Genomic DNA, 17,250 nt, shown 5'->3' with positions numbered 1-17,250 from the left:
CTTCTATGATGATGTTCATTATACTATAACACACACAGACTGAAAGCCAAATATTTAGTATCATTTCTGTCTCTACAATTATTGTATTTCTTTTTAGACCTTTAACTAGCTTGAAGGTTTTGGTTATAGAAGGTTTGGGCACAGAGGAAATATGTAGTCTTAGATCATAAGAATGATTAGAAAAGGTACGTTTAACGTTAATTTGACGTCTTGGTAAAGCAGCTACGGGTTATAGCAAGGTAAATATTTATCGGTGACTTTAATGAATAGGTAACTTTTACTGCCAACTTAGTGTTATTGCACACTGCTTAAAGTCTTACATTCCAAATGTATCTGCAAAATTCTGTTGCTGTTATATTCGTCAAAAAGAGCATTATTGAAGCTGGAATTGGAACTGGGGGTTTTTTGCATCTGTTCCTAGTATTCCACATACCTGTGAGTCTTTGCTAGTTTGTTTTATCAGTCTTTCATAGATAAAGTGCTAGTTGTGAAAAATGCAAAAATATTAATATGGATGTTATTGATCAGGCAACGTTAACTTAAAGTGTCAGAAGTAACTGAACAGACGTTCTTGGAAATTTCAGATCCTTACCCTTTTCTAAACATCAAACTCATTTTAAAATCACAAACTGAATATCCAAAAATTGAGCACAGGCATCAAGAAGCAATTGTTTGCTGTGTAAGACTATAATCTGTAGTTCATGTATTGTTTACTCCTACGAGCAAAAGAAGATCAAACAAAATAACTATGAAAATTCTGTAGTAAAAGAAGAAAGTCATACAAACTTATTTCTGCGACAGTGTATCCTCTCGATTATTTTTTTGGTTTATAGAGTTACAACCCAGAGAAAATTTTAAACTTTGCTTCGCCTTTTTAAGTTGTTTGCACATAAAAGGATATTTGTTGTGTGGATTAAGTGGTTTGTGAGCAGGATGGGATAATACATAATTATGTTTTAATTTTTTAGAAGACTGTGGGATGTATTTCCCAGAAGTGAAAAAACATCCAGACAAATATTTACAAAGATGTCCCGAGTCTGTAAAAAAGTGGCTGAAACAACTGAAGAGTGCTGGGAAGATTCTGCTATTAATTACTAGTTCTCACAGTGACTATTGCAGGCTCCTGTGTGAACATATTATTGGGTAAGTGCGATGTCCATTTCAAATTATATCTGCCAGATGGCAACCGGAGATAAACCAGGGAAGTTAATTTGAGTTTCTTTATGTGTTATGGATTATTTGGATCTGATGTTTCTGGTCTTACTCTCTCTAGTAGAGTGTACCAGGGAACTTGAGACAAAGTGGTCCGTCTATAAGCCTGTAAGCTGTTATCTGACCCACAGCACACTTATATCCTGCATCTTTTCTGGACATCAGATGGGATTGAAGATGACAGGGAATATCTTTCAGACCAACACCCAACTGGGGGCATTATCTGAATCCCAATTTTACCATAAATTTTTGCTAGACTGTCTTATTCAAGCCACTTCCTTTCTGTCCTTCTCCAGTGGTGAATGCAAGTAGTAGTAATATTTCATTTCCTTGCAGTAAATCTGCATGGAAGAGCTTACGAATACTTCTTCCCAACGGTGGCTTCCAAAAGGTAGTTGTGCAGGAGAAATGTGCATTTACAGATCACAGCAGAAAAGATAAAACAGGTAGTTGATTGCAATTGCTGATGCCAACAGCTGTTTTCTATCTGTAATGTTAAGAACGTGACTGGTCAGATCAAATCTAGTGAAACGCATCAGAACCATCACCTACACCTCTAGAAATGAATTAATCAGTGATGCAAATAGCTAGGTGCGTGACACGGTGAGACTATTCAATAAATGAATCAAAGAAACAAAGTAGAGCAATGCCCAACCTTGGCTATTGGGGTACGCAGGGGCACAGCAGAGTGAATACAGTAATGCTGTAAGAAAACCACAGGTAAGGTGAAAAACCTTCCAAAACCAATCTTGCCAGTATTACTTCTCTTCTGTACTCTCTGGACGAAATGCTAAATGGAGCATCAGCTGTGCCAGCGCTCGCTGCCTTGCATCAACATTATACTTACTCATTTGAGGGGAAAATCTGCCTCTTCACAAAAAATAATTCTCCTTATGAGTAAGATGCCTGTGAATTAACTCTTTTGCGTAGATCTGTCTAGTTGTTTTACGAATGAAAATTTGGTAAAAACCTAAATTCTTGCCCACATATAATAACTTTGGCATTCTTTTCCGTGGTGAATAATGTTGCAGCTGTTTAAGGCAGCTGTAGAGATCCTGCTGGAAGACGGTAAGCAAGGTAGCAGTTCAGTTACCTTTCAAAAGACAGAAAAAAAGAAGTTCTGCTAGAAGGATACTGGATCACTCTCTCTGTCCACATAAGTGTAGGATGTTCTGCAGTGTATATTGCAATCATATTTTCCAGTGACTCACGCAATGTGGTTTCCAAGACATCTCCTGGAGAACTGAATGCTCTGCTGTCCATTAGACCTTACTGAAGTATTTTTTGCTTGAAGATAATTCTAAACTTTTTATTGCTTTTGTTTGTTCTGTGCCTCTTCTATCAGATAATAAGATTCTACACACCTGTGCTGCTTTTTGCAATACTGGAATATAGTCTAGGTTCACAACTGTTATCTCTGCACTTAACTTTAATTTGACCGGGCTAGCTGCATTTTAGCATTGGCATCAACCATTATGAATTACATCTATGTAGTCCTTTATTAATTTCTTTCCCTGCTTTTGGTTAATAAGTATCATACTGAGAAGTTCAGAACTATGTAGTACTACATCAAAAAAACCCTAAGAATAAAGGCGAAAAGCAGAGATGTGTGTGAAGTTTTAGCCTCTTACTCCTAATATCCTTACCTTGTAACTGTTACCATTTTCACACTTTTTAAATAAAGTTCCTTTTTGGCTAAGAAATTATTGCCCACATAAAATCAGCGCTGGGAATTTTGCGCTTAAGTGTATCGCTTACCATTTCAAGAACAAGCTATCCCAGTTGTGTTCATCTTCCCAGGTTGTCCTTTACTGCAAGACATTTTGGGAAGGAGAGAGGGATTCTAAGAGAAAATCTCATTTTGAAATAAAATGAGAACCGTTTCCTGGCCAGAGCCCACGCATATTGCTGGGATCAGTGTATAAGCCATGTAAACCTACAGAAGCAAGTGCGAGTTTACTCACACAAGTAGGAGCATCATGGTGTGACTTTTCAGGCTTATCTACCATGAGAATGTGTGTCAAGTTAACTGAATGTTTAAGCGTTGGCAGGAGCCCACCTAAAGATGAGTCAATCATCACATAGTCACTGAAGCCAAGTGCCATTTCACCTTTTGTATTGGGTTTGCGTGGCAAGGTTTTGGTAGCGGGGGTGGGGGGGCACTACTGGGGTGGCTTCTGTGAGCAGCTACTAGAAGCTTCCCCTGCATCCGATAGAGCCAATGCCAGCTGGCTCCAAGACAGACCTGCCATTTTCCAAGGCCAAGCCAATGGTAGCGCCTCTGGGTTACAATATTTAAGGAGGAAAAACCTGCTGGACAACAGTAATGGCTGCAGAGAGGAGTGAGACTATATGAGAGCAACCACTCTGCAGACACCAAGGTCAGTGAAAAGGAGGGTGAGGAGGTGCTCCAGGCACCGGAGCAGAGATTTCTCTGCAGCCCATGGAGGTTAACAGTGCAGCAGATATCCACCTGCAGCCCATGGAGGGCCCCATGCTGGAGCAGGTGGATGCCCAAAGGAGGTTGTGACTCTGTGGGAAGCCCGCGCTGGAGCAGGCTCCTGGCAGGCCCTGTGGACCCACGCAGAGAGGAGCCCATGCTGGAACAGGTTTGCTGGCGGGACTTGTGACCCCTTGGGGGACCCATACTGGAGCAGTCTGTTCCTGAATACTGCACCCTGTGGAAGGGACCCACACTAGAGCAGTTTGTCAAGAACTGCAGCCCATGGGAGGGATTCATGTTAGAGAAGTTTGTGGAGAACTGTCTCCTGTGGGAGGAACCTCATGCTGGGGCAGGGGACGAGTGTGAGGAGGAAAGAGCAGTAGAGACAACATGTGATGAACTGACCACAACCCCCATTTCCTGTTCCCCTGCCCGACTCGGGGGGAGGAGGTAGAGAATTCAGGAGTAAAGTTAAGCCCAAGAAGAAGGGAGGGATGGTTTCAAGATTTAGTTTTTATTTTCTCATTATCCTCCTCTGATTTGGTTGGTAATAAATTAATTTTCCCCAAGTTGAGTCTGTTTTGCCCGTGACAATAATTGCTGAGTGATCTCCCTGCCCTTATCTCGACCCACAAGCCTTTCGTTATATTTTCTCTTCCGTGTCCAGCTGAGAAGGAGGAGTGATAGAGCATCTTGGTGGGCACCTGGTGTCCAGCCAGGGTCAACCCACCACACCTTTTCATGAATGTTAGACATCTAAAAGCTAGGAATTTTTGGAAGCTGGTCATTTTGATGCCCTCTGTGGTTAGCAGAGGGAAAACACTGGGCATAATTCTTGACAATTCATCCTGTACCATAGAATTATGTTTGAAATAAGTGCGATGAATTGCTTTCTAAGAATGTGGATGTTTCTCCATTGTCTCCGTCTGTGGTGTAGACCACTAACTGTGAATTCAGCATGCAATTTTTAGATGTCTAAAGTTATGTGAGATACATCCTACCCTTTGTCTTAGCCATTTACTGTAACCACAGGGTACAATAGCAAGCACAAGCAGTAGCTGGAACAGATTTTATCATGTATAATGTTACATAGTAACGGAACACAAGGTCCAGGCTCTCATAAAATTAGTAGCTTTTTACACGAGTTTTAGAGCGATTCAAAAAGATAACATCTCTCTCTGCACAAAACATAGGGTTTTTTTCAACAAATCATTAAAAAGTTAACCGAATCGTGAAAACTCTGTTCATTCTGTTTCGAATTTTTTTACACAAAGCACTTGCCACTGTTCCCACAAGTCTTCATTGTGCTCCTGAAGTGTTGGCTTTATTTTGAAAGTTCAAACTTAACTTACCCATGGAAGTATTATTTGCACCATATGCTGATTTGAAAAGTTTGCCACTATCAATACTTTTCACTTAAGGACAGAAGAGCCGTGCCTGTTTGCTCAACTTCTGGAATCTTCTACACTGACGCTAATTTTTAAAACACACCATTGTCATATTCGGTACTGGTCCTTTTAAAATGGTAGAAGTTTACATGTGGTCACAAGTGGAGAAAAATAGACAAAGCTAAAATTTCATTAGAGAAAGGAAATCTAAAGCCATTCTATTTTAAGGCTGGAATATAAATTAGAGCATAAAATAAAAGCTTGAAGATAAGCTTATAGGGAGAGCATTCAGATTTTTAGTTAAGATGGGAAATTGTCTCATGTCTCATGGGAAATTGTGGGTTACTTGAAAATGACACAGTTAGATAGTTTTCTTCTGGTAAACTTCTCCTGTTGATGACTTTTTAGTGCCTGTACCCATCCTGGACTTGCCATCTGGGACTTCTTTGTTCCATGCAAGAGTATTCATCATTTTTCAGATGTTACAGGCAATACAGTCACCTAAGCAATGAAACATTTCTACTAAAATAAAATATGTGTCACAGATGGGGAACCTATACATTTTCTGGTAATAAAAACTAACCACTCTTTAAGCGGCTTTTGTCTAATTCTGTATTTTAGTAACTTTAAAACTTATAGGTAGGCATTATTGTTATTATATCTTGCTATAGTTCCCAGCTTGATGATATAATAATTGAGGTCTAATAGATTCCACAAAGTGAAGAAGACCCTTGCAGGTGTAGGAAGAACTGGCACCTCCAGAAGTAGTCTATCTCGTGGTAGGACAGGTGGCATGAATGTTCCCCAAGGTTGCCAGTTTTTTCCTATTGGCTTTGTAACATTACTAACTTGCATACAAGTCTCTAAAAAATATGTAAATATAAGTCCCACTTACATACCATGCTCAAATGTTCAATCCCATTTAAATTGATGGGATTTCCACAGTGCAGATATTGAGCTGTATTTTCATGGACCTAATGATCTTTGAAAAATCTGAATTTAATGGTGTGATTCATCTGGCAGGTTAAGACTCATACTTGGTAGGTGTTTATTTGTGAGCCACATGTTCAACCTCCCTGTAAGCAACGGGGATTTACTCAGAGCAGCCAGTGGAGTCTGAAGAAAGAGCTCAGCTAACAAAATGTCATTTCAACTTCAGGGTGTGTGAAATCACCCTTAGACTTCATTGACTGTGTTAATCAGATCTCTGTTGACTACAGTGGCAGCTTAGACACCTGTTAGGCCTGTGCATATGTACAGTACCAACAATAAAAACACCTGTGTTTAAGTGTCTTCAGTCTTCAGTTACTTCCTATCTCGTCACTTGACTTCATATATTCTGCTTTATAAAGAAAATCCCTCATTTACACCTTTCTATACTTGTCCGTTCATGTGTTGCCACCTGAGATTGAAATATGTCGTCTGTTACATTCTCCTGAGATTTTAAAATTCCCTGGGCCAGAGATCTTTTTACAAATAATGAGTGATCCTGAAGGTACAGCCCTGCGGGTTCTCAGCCATCTCTCTTTTTGACAACCTCAGGAAAAGAAGGGCAGTAGTGACACCAAACAAGCATCAGAAAAAAATGACAGAAGGTGGTGCCTTAAAGAACTGTTTTGCTATTTTCTTAAGTCTCGAAGAGTATTTGGTGGCATTTTAGCTAATTCATTAGTTTAACTACTTCAATTTCCTTTACTTTCTAGGAATGATTTTGAAGAATATTTTGACGTTGTGATCACAAATGCTTTGAAACCTGGTTTCTTCTCCCATACTCCAAACCAAAGACCTTTCCGAACCCTTGGTAAGTTGCAGTCATGACTCCCTTCTCATCTGCTTACCTCTATCCAAAAAGAAAAGAGAAATAAAAGTATGAGGACTGGACAACTGGGCAACATATTTTGAAAATCCAGCACTGGGGGGGAAAGTGGACTCTACACAAGACTCTTCCAGAGATATTAGTAAAAAATTATCTCAAGACTGAGAAGCACCGAGAAATTAAGAATTACAGTGTTGAAGACAGTGAAAAGGCAGAGCTGTGACAGTAGTTAATAATGGCATTGAGGGGTCAGATATTGCATCATTAATGAAAAAGTAAGAATCCTTTTCTTTATTGTGCTGACAAGGTCATACACAGAAAATGAAATTTAGTTCTGGGAAAAAACATAGCAGAAATAATTCAAGAATTTAAAGGAAATTCAAAGAACAGTACAAATAGAATTGTGAGGCTGAAGGAAATGATTTATGATGGAAATCTGAGAGTATTAAATATGTGTACTTTGGCTACATAATGACAGAGTAGGCGAAAAGGAAGTGCCCCTGTACTCACTTAATTTAATTAAAACAATCTGAAATGTTTGGCAATGTTGTCCATTAGGTAATTAAGGTTGTAACAAAAAAGATTTACAAGAACAGTGTTTATTGAACTACAAATAACAATAGTAACATAGCCGAAGACAGTTACTTTTTCCATATTTTCGTAAATACTCTTATGATTAAATGCTGCCTGAAAAGTAATCTTATATCCGAAATAGCATAAATCACCATATATTGAACTGTATTTTAGCATTTTACGACAGGAAAGTCAGCTGTTCCAGCCCAAAAGAAATTTTGCCTGTGGAACTTTTAGAGCAAAACTAAAATGAGCAGCGGAAATATATATTGAAACTGCATTTTAATGTTTCACCAATTTATGTAGGAAAAATAAGTGAGAAATATCTTAAATGTGATTTTTAAAGGATTAATTCAAATAGGAAACTGCCAAATTGACAATCTGAGAAAAAATAAACTCAGAAGGGAAATTGAAACTATTTATGTGAAGGGGGGTGTGCGGTGGCAAAAACATAAAGAATGAAAAAGGCTCAGTTCTGCAAGCATTTTATTTAGTTTTATATAATGCAAATTGAAAATAAAAAGGGAATTCACTTTGGATATTTTTTAAACAATCAGATTAGCCTGACTTCCTAAGGAAATCCTGCTGTGTCCCTCTGTCAGTAATCCAGCCAGCAACTTTTGAACCTGTTGGCCAGTGTCAGTAAGTTTATATCCAAGATACTTCAACAAGGGTTTTTTTGTGCAAAACAGGGCAGAAAAGAGAGAAGAGACTTGAACTTACTGTCTCCATTGAGAGATACTGTGTAGCATTATTTTAATCACATTATTAGACTGTAAGTACCAATTTTCATTAAGCTGTTTCTTTCTCATGCAATTCAAACATGAACAGCATTCCCTGGAGTCCTCTTACTGACTTACTGGTTTTCATTCTTTTTATATTTTGGCATTGCAAAGACACTCAAGTGAGGGTTCATCACTCATTATATGAATACCTTATTAATAGAGAATAAAATGTAGTTTGTGTTCTGGTGACCTCACTATCTAGATAAGGGACACAAACGTAACTAAAGCAATCATCAAATAGGAGTGGTTTTCCAGGTTCTAGCTATTTTTTTTAAGGCTCTCTTTCATATCAGAAACACTGCAAATTCAAAATTTCAGTTTCTAGTTTCTGTCTCCTTTTTGCCACTATAGATTTTGGGCAGAAGAAGAGTTTAGCTGCTGTGCTTCAGACCCTCTCTGAGAGCACTGGACATAATATGTCAGAGAGACAAAGTTTCCTTGGTTTTGCTTTGAAATAGGAAAAAAAAACTAGAGATGGACATCATAGTAAATATTTTCTTAAAGCACAAAGAGTAAACTTTTGTTAGTGTCATTTAGGGAAAAAGCTCCAGGAAGCGAAACAAAGCTTGTTCCGTGAAGAAATTTCTTGCAGAAAATGAACTGAAGTAACTGCTTATCAGTCCTATCCATTTCTCCAGGGCTGAGTTTCAGCCATGTTCTTCAATCCATCTGTGGGTCTGAATTACAATAAATTCCTAATAATACCATTTTCCCTTCTGTTCCAAGGGAATTGTGTTATAAATGGACTTAAGGCATAAAATACATGATGTGTTCTTAATTTCAAACACCCAAGTGTTGCATTGTGTACTGGAGCTAAATCTTATTTATATATAACAGGGGTTTTGCTGCAGATTTACTAAGCGAAGCGTTTTGAAGTTTGCTAAAGAGAAGGACAAATTCTTTTCAGTGAATAATTTCAGAAAGGCAACTGTGTTCAGTAAACACTTGAAAGAGGATGAGAAACAGGACAAGATGACAAAGAAAGCATTGTCTAGAAATGTGATATTGGATAACTGCTTTGCAGGAATGTTCTTCCAGTAGACAAGTAATTTTAAAACTAATCCATTTAGAAACCATGAAAAATCATTTTAATTGCGTAATTAAAAATGCATCACTGCTTCATTTGAGTCTCAAGACACGCGTCATGTAAAGCAACCAAAACGCTGTTAGAAATTTTAAAAGATTTGTGTGACTGCTTTTTACTGAACGGGGGCACAATAATTAATTATTTAATTTGCATAATTTTCTTTTGAGGTACCATTCTGTTAAATGGAGGAACAGTTTATACGTATCTTTCCAGGTTTTAGAACAGCTACATTTATTTTTTCCTGGCAAAACAGTTTTTATAGTTAGGGGTAGATTATGTAGCAAAGCCCATAGTTTATGAGAAAAGTGCTATACAAAAAAAACTTAACTCCTATAACACAAATACCCCATAATTTCCTTGTTATTCACAAGGTTACATTTTTTTTTACACAGGTAAATTCTTTAAATGGTTCTTGAAAGTTCTAATAGTATCTTGAGTTATTGGATCTAAGGATCAGGTTGAAAATGTTTGTGTAACTCCTATGCTGAAAATGTAGGATTTTCTTTGCTTTCAACAGCTACATCCGGCTCAAAATAATGTACTATTCCGTGAAGGACTTGAAGGAATATGAATAATAAATACAGTCGTGACTCATCTGATAATCTGCAGTATACCAAGATTCCTGTAGCATTTCACAACAGAGCTTTCCCTTTATCACATCACTCATTCATGTCTGTCAAATTACTAGCCTGACTGACAGTTCTGGTCATTGTTGAGTATATTTTTAGAGTGCAAAATTAAAATAGATATGCTGAAGGTAACCCTAAATTTCCTGAAAGCCTCCTATAAATCTGTAGGCACAGGGAATTCTCCCATGGTCCTAAATAAGACTTTTATGTCTTTTATTTCTAGCTCGGCAACAGTTAGTGTCTTTTTGAACGCTTTTTTTGATAAATTGAAAACGTGTTGCTGATTGTTCAGTGGCTGAATGTACAATGCATATTTAAGAGTGGATGTATATCTCAATACATATGTGTACATACATGTACAGGCCAAAACCAATCCTATATATGGAGTGACAGTGGACGCCATATTTCTGTGAGATCGTGAGCCCTTATCTAACGCCCAGAGAAACAAACCTGCTCTCCTTCTCCTGCAGGGAGTTGCAGCTTTTCAAAGCCCACTTTCAATTGCACTTCCAGGATGTCTGCCTTATTCTTGCACTTGAATTTCTCTCCAGCTTATGGTGCCTCTGCTACATGATGTAGCCCCCAATTTAGGAAACTCTTTCAGTCCTCCAATTTTTTACGATTCTCTGGTAACTGCCATTTTAACAACACACTGCAGAAGCTTTTTTCCTCCTTCAGTCATTCCTCACTAGCCTTCTAAAAATACAGGAAAATGCTATAAACTGAAAGGACCAATTAGAAAAGAAAATAAGGGGCCAGGATATAAAATGACATACTTCTAGGCTGAAGACTGTATTTGATTATTAGGGGCTGCAAGACTTCAGAAGGAGGAGGTGATCCCATGTCTGTTATTTAAGTTTTCTTCTTCCATCTTCTGCGACATCTGGGCTTGGTGATTGCCAGAGATGGGATACAGAACCGGCTGGAGAATCAGGGCTGATCCTATATAACTATTTTTATGCATTTGTATTCTAAGGCCTCTTAGGCCTGAGGAGTGGTATCAGGAAGGGAGAGCCTTAATTTTCCTGAAAGTTAAATTTGTAAGCCGTATAATTTCTTTTTCAGTCATTCTTTTTATTTGAGACTTCTGTCTTTACCGCCAGAAGAATACCAAAATACTACCCAGTAAATATTTTAAAGACCTTTAGTAAAACTGTAGAGTATCTATAAAAAATGTGGAAATTTTGAAACAGATGATATTTCACTATTACAAGGGAATATATAATTTAAATAGCCTTGCATTGTTCACTTATTTGAAGAACATAAATGCCACCTCTAGAAAATTCTGATTAAGTTTTCAACCAAAACACTTTGAATTGATTCTACAGTATAGCTCAATTGCTATAATTGCTATGTAATAGGTATTTCAGTTGCTACCTCTGCAGTGAAGCCTACCTAGATAAAAGAAAACCTTTTTTTTTCTTTTACATCATCCTGTGAGGTTAAAACTCAACAGAGCTTATCTGCTCTTTTTAGCTATTTCAGTTGTTCCAATCATCTCTCCTTACCAGTCTTGTCTTGCTTTAGATCAGCAGATCATCCTATTTAAATGTAGATTCAAAATTGAATTAAAAATAGGTTTAGATTTAGCCTTTAGCTTATCACAGATATTACAGCACAACTGTTGGTGTTTTTATGGAGAGACTTAATATTTGGCAGAGAGCTCACTGTCCCGACAGGAACCTGGTCTTTCGCTGCACCTGTGAATCCTTACCCAAATGTATGGGTTGTGGTCCTCAACCTGCAGAGACTGACATGTTTTCCACAGCTTTGGCCTGTACTGAAGTGCCACAAGTCATTGCTGGGATTAAATAGGACTTTTTCTTCTGTCATTTGACGTGTATCCCTGGTAGGCCTTTGTCATTGAACACTGAATCTCGCATGCCCACTCTTTCCCCCGTAAGTGGGGGGGGAAGGAGGTGGAGGGAAGGAAAATCTGGCATAAATTCAGAGGTGCATAAGGGTACATGCGTGACACAAAGATGAATCAGAGTGGTTGGGGGAGCCAGGTGATGGGAAAGGAGAGCACGGGAGGAGGCAGAGCAAGAGCAGAGCAGCACGTGTAAACACACAGAGGAGAGAGATTTCACTCTGTGATGGGGTTTTCTGAATTTCAAATCTTTGCTTTTTGACTTCTACCGTTGCCTCAAGGAGGACTTTTGAAATAAGTCTCATGCGTCAAACAGAGAGTTTAAACTGATTTACCCGTGTACTGCGTGGATTGGTGCTCCCAGCTTGCCCTCTGGTCACAGCAGGGGATGCAGCGCTGCCCTCACGGAGGCTTTCTGGGCTCAGGAAGCATTTTGGGGAGAAGCCCACAAAGGGCCTCTTTTCCCATTTCTCAGAAAACACGAGCAGAATAACAGCACAGAGGAGACCTGTGTATTCTACGCCCCCAATGGCTCAGGGTCTTCCTTTACTTAATGCAACTGTGGTTGCTGCCAGTCTTCTGGAGATGGTGCCCCTTCGCGTCAGCCTGTCTGGAAATATTCTATAACACAAGGCCACATAATAATGCATATTTGCTGAGAGCTTGTGACGGAGTGGCACATAAAGGTTGTGCTGGCTGCCGACTGCATTATTCAGGAGGAATAAAGTCTATAACTGTTTCCCATATGTCTTCTAAAATTACTGCCTTTATATTGTTATAACATCCCACAGTGCCGTATAGTCTGTGAAAGCAATGCAATCCTTTTCAAGGAAATCCTGTTTAGCAATTCTTTATAGTATATTGGCGCTGTTTTTCATGTATTTTCTGGCTACTTAGGAAAGAAAATGAAGGGTTATGACTAGTAAATAATCATATTTTGTGCTCTAGTTTTCAAAACCAGATCTTTTTGTACATCGTGAGATCATGATGTTAAGCTCAAGAGTCACCTAACTCTTTAATATCAGAAACAGGTTCAGCATGTAGCTGGCAGTAGGAGGTTCACTGTTTTAAGGTATAAAATATCTGGTTCTATACCCAAGCCACCAATGAGAAGTAGTTCCCTACTCTTATCTCAGCTAGAAATTTTCATTTTATCCATCATTTCTGGAGAAAGAGGAGTTTCTTTTTAAGCAACTAATTGGTATAGATGATGGTATAGAAAGATCTTCATATTCAGTAATAGAACCTGACCATTTTTATTTTTTATTATGAAAACCCGTAAGGATTACGGAAGTTCCTTTCAAAGATGATTCCATCAGCTGACACCTTCTTTGGCAGCATGGTCAATGCCTGATTCCACTTTCTGAAAAGTAGCCTAGGGTAGGCCAGTAGGGCTGCCAGTGGGACACACGCACAAACAAATTTAATCTCATATAACAGGGTTTGTTTTCATACAGATATTCGTCATCCACTGAAGAAGCTCAGAGGGTGCTTCCAAAAATCGACAATGACAGGCTCCTTGGTCGACTGTTTCACCTCCCACCTTTTGTTTAAATTATCTTAGTCTAAAACTATTCCACTTCGTGCACTGTGTTTGCACAGATATCAGCCGCTCAGCTGATTTTTTTTCTGGCGGTATGAACAGACATCCCAGGGACTTCTGGTTTCCAAATATTATTTATGTGCTGTAGACAAAAATTTAAAAAATCAGCATACGTTACCGTGTAATTAAGAGGATTTACCCATTAATGTTTTTAAATTTTGCTAGATGGTACCTGTGTTTAGTTTGAAATCAACAGTTTGGGAATGATTTGATAATAGAGGTGATCATTTCCTATTGTGTCATCATGGGTTAGGTAAGGTGGGAGACTGTAGTTAAGGACCTCTTTTCTAACAGTTAAATTTTATTTCGTGTTTGATAAACACAGTCTTAGTTGACAATAACAGTCTGTATTTTGTTTTTAACATGTTCAGTATGGTGGTCTATGTGAAAGCATTTAAAACAGATACAAAAAGCAAAATAAAGTTGGGCCAGCACATACCCATGTCCTTTTGCAGAGTAGAGTGTTCAAGTCACAGACGGACAGAATACATTTTTAACAGATGATAGCAAAATGTTGGCATAAAGCTTCATTTTTTCTGATAGTTTTCAAAGTCCTTGGCTACCATATTTGATGGTCATTGCCTCATGAAAACAAGTGTTTTGAATATTTTCATTCCATTGCAGAGATAATGAGGAAAATAGAACATATATATATATATGTATCCTCAGTATAAAATATAAATATCTAGTAATTTTATACTAGATATTTGTAAATATAAATAAATACTATATACATCTATAGATATAGACATATCTATAAATAGATATTTATAAATATAAATTCTAGTAATTTTATTACTAATTGGCAGTGTATCATTTATAACCCTTTTGTAAAATGATGCCGGGGCCACTCTGCAGTTTGCAGTGATGGTACATGTATCCCCTCATACAGTGACATCATTAAATTGGTGTAATTTCTTTCAAGTTGCCACCGTGTAGTATTTAGACTGTGTGGTAGCCAAAGAACCACTTTCCCTTACAGTACATCCTTTCTGGTAGTCTAAGCAGAGAAGCCATTCCTTTCTCCTAGGAAGAGGAATGAAGTGGTTTTGTTTTGTTCTGTGTTGTTTTGTTCTTTGTTGTTCTGTGGGCTTTACTGGTATTTGCTTCAGACGTGTTGGGAGGCGAGGTTGTCATCGCGTCATTTATACATATTCTTGCAGATGACGGGTTTCACTCGGGCATTTTACAGCACATCAGAACTAGAAGTTGAGTGGCCAGGCTCAGTTTCTCTCTCTACCAGGAGGGCACAGTGCTGGGCTAACCACGGTCATTCTCTGTAAACCTGGAGCATGGGCCAAACCCTGGGATTTCATCTGATGGCTCCTCCTAACTGGCATGGGAGATACCTGGTTATCAGCCAAGCCAGCCATTGAAAATCGGGTTGGGTTGCTGCTTCTTGAGCTCTTTTGGCTGATGCCTCAACCATGTTAGCCAGAGGAGCTACTGGGACACAGGCTAATTCTTTAACATTTAGTCTGTTTTCCTAGACATTGAGGCTTATGCAGTAGCATGGCATGTGTGAGTAGGAATTTCTGCACATCCCCTACTGCAAACCTCTATCAGTAATGCAATTTCAACCACATTTGAATGTGGCCTAGTATCCTCAGAGATATTACAGCCTCCACACGCTGGAGAGGAAAATGGGTCGGTCATTGCCAACTCCAAGAAAGGCTGCAGTGTAAACTTACCTCTAATTAGATATCGGAGTATCCATCAAGGAGAGCCTGGCCACAAATGACCCAGCTACTGGAACAGCATCCATGAGACTTTGCACCCTATTAAACATTCAGTGAATCCAACTGCAAGACACAAATTCATAGGAAGGGAAGCCCCATTATTTCCCTGTTCAATTCCTGAACAATTCCTCGTTTATTAGGGAAAAAAAAATAGAAAAAAAAATTAAATAGTCTTTGAAGTATGGCACCTCTTTGTTTCTGAATATCAAGATGAATGCTGAACTGCGGATGCATTCTCCAATGCCCATCCTTCTTTAAATGAAAAAAATAAAGTAAATGTGTTGAGCCAAGTCTCCTTTATATGTTTGCATGGCGTTCAAAGTACCTCAGAGGATAAAAGGAATAAGAAGTTATTCATCCAAAAAATCAAAACAGTGAAAAACTGCAACGTGCTTCTGCATAAAGACAGCAGGGGTTGCTTCAGCTGATTACCTTTGATATTAAATGCCGTGTTTGGCACAAAGCTGATAGAAAGTTAGTTCAAAGAAAGCTAAAGCTGCTGCTTCAGAAGAATGATATCAACAATATTCCTTTTGTTAAAAATGGAAAACATATTTAGCATAATTGCTAAGTACTTTGAAACCAGAATTCTTTGTGCATAGAAAGACCATTTTCATTTTCAAAAGGAGCTACAGTAACTAACACTACTGCAAAATCCTAGTTATTGATTATATTACATTATATTCAAGGCCTGGATAAAACTCAGACCCCAATTCTTTAAAGTATTGTGCAAGCACATGATAAGAGTCACTGTCTGTCTTCAAGGAGCCCACAGACAGACCAGATAAACAAATGGTACGAAAATAAAAGCACTGGCTTTTCTGTTAGAGCCAAGGAACCAAGAGATTGAATGATTTCCATAATCATATCTGTGACAGATCTGCATATTTAACTAAGATTTCTAATGTCCTAATCTGGAGCAGTGAAGAACTGTAAAGTAAGTTTGCATAAGGACTACATGAGAGTCTTGACTGTGAAAATCCTTTTAGCCCTTTCCAAAGATTTACCGTAATGGGGAAATTGTGATAACATAATTGCAATTAATTCTGCTGGATTTACTTTTTATGGTTCAGTGATATATCCTTTCAAGGAATTGGACCTACGAACTTGATGGGTTCTATACTGAAATTGTTCTAATTATTCCATAATTATTTCAAATCATTGAAAGCAATAAGCTAGAGCAATTGTTTGTTTTGGAAGACAGTTCCATATGAATGACTTCTTAAAATCGGTTTTGGTAATCAGGTCATGTTTATGTTTAATTTTAATGGCAGAAGCTTTCTTCATAGAGAAGCATGTCGCATGCCTTCTTAATATGGTGATTTTATTTTAAGTTTTCCAGGTCTGTGTACTTAGAAGTTTATCAAATTACCTGTGTCTGTGAAATAGGTTGCAAAATCTGTAAGTCGTGATGATGCCTTAAATATTGTTGCGGAAGAGGTGACATCAGGATTTAAAAGTAACAGTTGTTTTAACAACAAAGTTTAGTAACTATATAAACTGTGGATAAAGTAAGTTAAATATAGTAGCTATATATAATTGCATTTAAACACGTACACCATGTAATTGGGAGGTCATTAAAAGCCAAGATCTATAGAAAATCCTCAACCATAGTTTTGTGATCACCTTCTGGTGTTGCTATTTTATTTTCCTTTATTTCAGGATATTATCAGAGAATGGAACCGTGATACAGTCTGATCTGGGTTGTACCTGTAGTACCAGAGAGATAAGGCACAAAAGCTCCCACATTTAGGAAGCCCAATTCATCAAAAAAATGCAGCTTGTTTTTACAGCAGAATGAGCTGCTAAGGGCCTGTCCGCCCCATCCTCTCCCCGTAGTGAGTCCTCAGAGAACATGAATTGCCATATCCTTGTCTGTGTTTTCAAAACCAAAGCCAAAATACCTAAATGACCAGTTTGTATTCCAGACAAAACTGTGTTCAGCAAACAGACTTGTCTGGCTTAAGGGAATTCTCCTCCAACACATGAAAAGATTATTAAGAGGAGATGATTTTTTCCTCCACAGTCTCTGACAAAACACAGCCAAACGCTATGCAAGATTTAGAAGCAAAGCAGTCAGCACTCAACATAGATCACATTTATAG

General features: G+C 38.2%; 1 protein-coding gene across 1 annotated transcript in view; it reads left to right on the top strand.

Moving 5' to 3' along the window:
• NT5DC1 (5'-nucleotidase domain containing 1) overlaps positions 1 to 17,250 on the top strand; it is a 153,524-nt gene that overhangs the window by 100,571 nt on the left and 35,703 nt on the right. The window contains exons 7-8 of the mRNA XM_054194857.1: positions 969 to 1,143; positions 6,747 to 6,844. Coding sequence (XP_054050832.1) covers positions 969 to 1,143; positions 6,747 to 6,844 — 273 coding nt within the window. The remainder of the gene's footprint in view (positions 1 to 968; positions 1,144 to 6,746; positions 6,845 to 17,250) is intronic.

The sequence above is a fragment of the Rissa tridactyla genome, chromosome 3 (assembly GCF_028500815.1).
Source record: "Rissa tridactyla isolate bRisTri1 chromosome 3, bRisTri1.patW.cur.20221130, whole genome shotgun sequence".
Lineage (NCBI taxonomy): Eukaryota > Metazoa > Chordata > Aves > Charadriiformes > Laridae > Rissa > Rissa tridactyla.
Note: the sequence above shows the minus strand (reverse complement) of the source record. Positions and strands in the feature narration are given on the sequence as shown.